Raw genomic sequence first — 4,720 nt, 5'->3', positions numbered from 1 at the left:
TGCTCATAGTACTACATACTGTCAGAGTCTGAGCTTCACTTCATAGTACTACATACAGTCCGAGTCTAGAGTTCGCCTCGTAGTACGCATTAGTCGTAATAGTTCAAACTTTGGATTGCTTACTAGCATACATGAGTGTATGCCACAGATTCAACTGCTGAATACTTCCAGCTGGAGATTATAGGTGACTGGTTACATATCACCTTCCATCTCACAACTATCAGTGCTAGAATTGCAGCCTCTTTTCCAGAAAGCTCTGATTCAAAGGAGAGATTGTATGGAATCACCAACAAGTCACACAGCAATTATGTGGACTGGAGGTTTCAAGGACTGGGTGGACGGCAACCAGAGAAAACCACCTCAGAATGAATATAGCTTCTATGACATTGACGACTCTCTAGAGCCTACATCTGTTCTTGATGTTGGCCATCGCTTTTCTCCACCCTTAGAGTGCATATGTGCTCAGCAAACAGAGCCGGGTTCCAACGGTTGGGAATTGAATTCACACCCAGATCCATCATGTCCTCATGCACAGGTACATGAAAACAGCTACATTCATCCGATTTTCATCCAGACAGAACAGCTGCTATCGCACCATAACATCAGACTTCCTGTCGCATGCCCGGACACACCATCCTGGAGATTGTTTCAAGACCCATATGAACAGTCAACCTTCCATGCATGGGGAGATGAAACAAGAGATGACAACATGCTACAAGCAAATGATGCAGGACTTTGGGTAGATCAAGATGGGCAATTGCTCGTAGTACCTTACATAGAAAAAAGCAATAGTTCCAACCATTGCGATCTCCAGCATGGCCCAATGTATGGTACTCATGCTGTGTATAACAATAGCAACAGTAACAATGAGATGAGGCTTGCAGAACCCATAGCTCTCCCAGATTTTCCTTTAGCTTTGCCTTCTTCAAACAAGCTTGATTTGGAGACTGGTGATGATGTTGACGAAAATGTTGTGGAAAGTTTCGTCCACCATGGGGAGGATGCAGCTTCTGGCGAGTTACAGTGCAGGAATAAAGCCATCAGTAAATGTAAGAGTTTGAGCTCCATAGGATCTGGAGGGATGGGTTCATGCAGTATGCAGGAGGAAAGTGAGCCACACTTCAGTAGGATGCTCAGCTATAGTCAAGGTATAGATCTCTTGCCAAGCAGCAGTAAACGGTCCTGTATGGCACTAAGCCAGGATAAAACAGGCATGATTTCTAGACCTGCCAAAAGATTTAGCCCCCATGCAGAAGCTGCCATAGTCGCTGGGTTAAGCTCATGTAAGCGCTCAGAAGAATCCATTACAATAGGGAAGGGTATTCAAACTGACACAATGAATGCTCTCAAGGACAATGACAACGACTATGATGATATGCATCATCCTCATCAAGATCATGGCCTCCACCTTGTACACCTACTCCTGGCATGTGCAGAAGCAGTGGCTTGGAGAGACACACACCTTGCAAACTTACTCCTGGATGAACTGTTTGCCTGCACATCTCATTCAAGCGATGCCATCCAGCGGGTCACATACTACTTTGCTGAGGGCCTCTCTGCACGTCTAGCCACGATGTGTGGTGGGCTTCTGAGACCTATCACGGTGCAGCAAAGAAAGGAAGGACTCCTGCAGCTCTATCATTGTAGCCCTTACCTTGCCTTCGGTTTCTTTGCTGCCAATGAAGCCATACTGCAGGCATTTGAGAAGAAGACCCAGGTGCATATTATAGACTTGGGGATGATGCTGACATTGCAATGGCCAGGTCTCATAAGAGCTCTGGCAAGGAGGCCAGAAGGGCCACCAATGAGCTTAAGGATAACAGCAGCATCAGGAGCAGGCATAGCGACAGTAGAAGAGATGAACCAATGGGGACACGAGCTGAAAGACTTTGCAAGATCCCTGCAGGTCCCTTTGGAATTCCAAGCACTCTCAGAAAGTCTAGACATCTCCAACCTCAATGCAACTGCTCTGGGTGTGAGAGAGGGAGAGACATTGGCCATTAACTCTGTATTGCAGCTGCACAGAGTTGTGAAAGAGAGCAGGGGCTCCCTGAAGAAGGCACTGCAGTGTGTGCACAAGCTGAGCCCTGCAGTAATGACCCTCGTGGAGCAGGATGGGAGCCACAATGGGCCTTTCTTTCTGGGTAGGTTTCTAGAGTCCCTGCATTACTATTCAGCTATATTCGACTCATTGGAAGCGAGCTTGCCACGCCATAGCAAGCAGAGAATGAAAGTGGAGAGGCTCCACTTTGCAGACGAGATAAGAAACATTGTGGCATGTGAAGGACTTGAGAGGGTGGAGAGGCATGAGAGAGGAGATCAATGGAGGAGACACATGAGCAGGGCAGGTTTCCATGGGGTACCTCTCAATTTCATGAGCCAGGCCAGAATGCTCTTGTCTCTCTACTCCTGCGATGGCTACACCCTTAAGGAAGAGAAGGGTTTCCTCCTCTTGGGCTGGAAGAACAGGCCCATAATTCTAGCTTCTGCATGGAAGTCTTCTCCTCCGTCCTCTGCGTCCCGTCTTTCTATTAACAAGAAGCACCAACTTTTATTCAAATAAAACTTCCATATACTATAGATTTTGCCATGTGTTCTGTCAGGCTTCCTTGGCTCAGCTCGTAGAGGTTGTGCATGTTAATCTCTCACTGAAATTACTCCATGGATGCCTGAGTGTGTCACACACAATAGACTGGCAATCTGGGATGCCACCTAATCTAATGATAATAGAAAACACTTCAAATACAAGAAAACCTCTGATATTGTTTCCATTACAATGTGCCATGGATCAGATTGTTCCAATGTTATGCATGCTTGATGCCATACACAGGATATGCAAAATTTCTAGTCGTTGAAGATTTATTTTAATAGAAGAAGCAACAAGGATGCATGGTCATGCGCACAACATTGCACTTCGAAGGTAAGAACAGATCTTCATGCAACAAATATTGAAATGGCAAGCAAGCATGAAACTCCATAGCTCTGCTTCTCACAAATATAAACTAAACCGACCAAAAGACCAACAAGGAGCAAGAGAAAACCAACTAAACAGCTTCTCTCAGCATAGTCTCAACCATCTACCTCTGGCACAACTATGTTCTACACCTCTTCGAAGTTACCTGAACTTAGCTCACTATAGTCTTTTCGAGAATTGCTGGGATTAAGTAGCCACCCCTAAAAGCATTTGCCGCCCTTACAGGCAATGCTATAATGACCGACTTTTCGGAATCTAAGAAATCTCTTTGTTTCTATTTTTGACGAGGGTGATTGTACCCTCAATTATATTTGACTATCCTGAATTCAAAAGCCATGCTAGCTTGTCATCCATGTAATCTTGCAAAGTGTATTTTTAAAGCCATCCCGTTGAACCATAAGCATGAACAGCAATCTAGCTTCAACCCTCCTTCACAAAAGAACTCTGCCCTGAAAGCCTTAGATGATTGGCTTACATCCCTGCAAAGTCACCAGGAGAATTGACGAACCGCAGAGTCTGCAACGAAGGCTGAAATGCAGCAGTCTAGCATGAGATTATTCAGTAGGGGCTATCATGGCAGCATCAAGCAATGACACTAGAGGAGGACGAGGCAACACGGCAGCAAAACATAACTCTAGGATGAATGACGATGACAATAATGGCATGTGGGTAGCAATCAAACAGGCAGCAATGTCTCAGAGTGGCAATGATGATGTGGAGTTGACAATGATAAGAGAGTGTGCTGATAATGGCAATGATGAAAGGGGGGGGGGAAGATGTGTTAGGCAATTTGGCACTAGTGTGGGGATAGCGAGGGATGAAAATGGCAAGAAAAATGATTCCCTTAAATAGAACTTTCTCAGCCAATTGTTCTACCAAAGTTCTAGAACATGTTATTTAACAAGTAATACTTTTTGGATTGTTTTAGGAGCCAGAAAAATACCAAATAGAAGGATTAGTTCATGGCAATTTCTAGGAAGCTTAACGCCCTCTCTTTGCATTCATAAAGGATGATCAAAGTGAATGAGAAGTAGGCTCTCAGTCTCACCCCAAAGAGACCAAGGTATTGGACCAAGGGAATCATGAGGTAGAGGATAAATGCCTCAAGGAGTGGGATAATTGCTTGGGATCTTGATGAGATAACAAGGAATATTCTACACACATGCACGTGTTTTCGCTTGGAAGGATGCCCAAAATGCATGTTTTCATCCATCAAACCACCCACATCACAATGCATAGTGCACTACAACAAAAAGGCCTCATAGACGCACATTTAGATGCGATTTTTGAATATAGAGAAATTTTTACGGGCGCATCTATCTGACCGTCTATTTGTGCGTCTACCATTTTGCGTCTATAATCGCATGTATCAACGAATTTACACGCACAAATAGACGCGCAATAGACGCACATATACACGCGTATATAGACACGCTGGTAGACGCGCTTTTACAAGCACTGGTAGACGCGAATGGAAAACAAAAAATGTCATTTAAAAAAAAAGATATTTAATTTTTTTAAAAAATTTGAATTATGAAGCGCGTGTATAAGTGCGTGTAGTCTGCATTATAGACACGCGTATAAATGCGAATTTTTTGCAATTTAAATGCGCGGATAGACGCACAAAACAGAACTGAAAAAAAAAACCAACCACATGCTCTCTGGTTTTTTTTTTCCCCCTTCCATACATCAGATTGTGTATTTGGGAAAAAGACAATGTATCTTATGGGCATGAGAATTGAAAAT

The 4,720-nt window shown here is 44.0% G+C and overlaps 1 protein-coding gene across 1 annotated transcript; it reads left to right on the top strand.

Annotated features, from left to right (window-relative positions):
* The first annotated feature begins 307 nt into the window (after nt 1-307).
* Nucleotides 308-2,706, top strand: LOC148037363 (protein SCARECROW-like). The gene has a single exon (XM_087677098.1). It carries the CDS (start codon nt 308-310, stop codon nt 2,561-2,563), a length of 2,256 nt encoding a protein of 751 aa, XP_087533224.1. The 3' UTR covers nt 2,564-2,706.
* Nucleotides 2,707-4,720: the final 2,014 nt, after the last annotated feature.

This window comes from Lygodium microphyllum, chromosome 4 (assembly GCF_053477565.2).
Source record: "Lygodium microphyllum isolate KBCC chromosome 4, Lygodium_microphyllum_v1.1.10, whole genome shotgun sequence".
Classification (NCBI taxonomy): Eukaryota; Viridiplantae; Streptophyta; class Polypodiopsida; order Schizaeales; family Lygodiaceae; genus Lygodium; species Lygodium microphyllum.
Note: the sequence above shows the minus strand (reverse complement) of the source record. Positions and strands in the feature narration are given on the sequence as shown.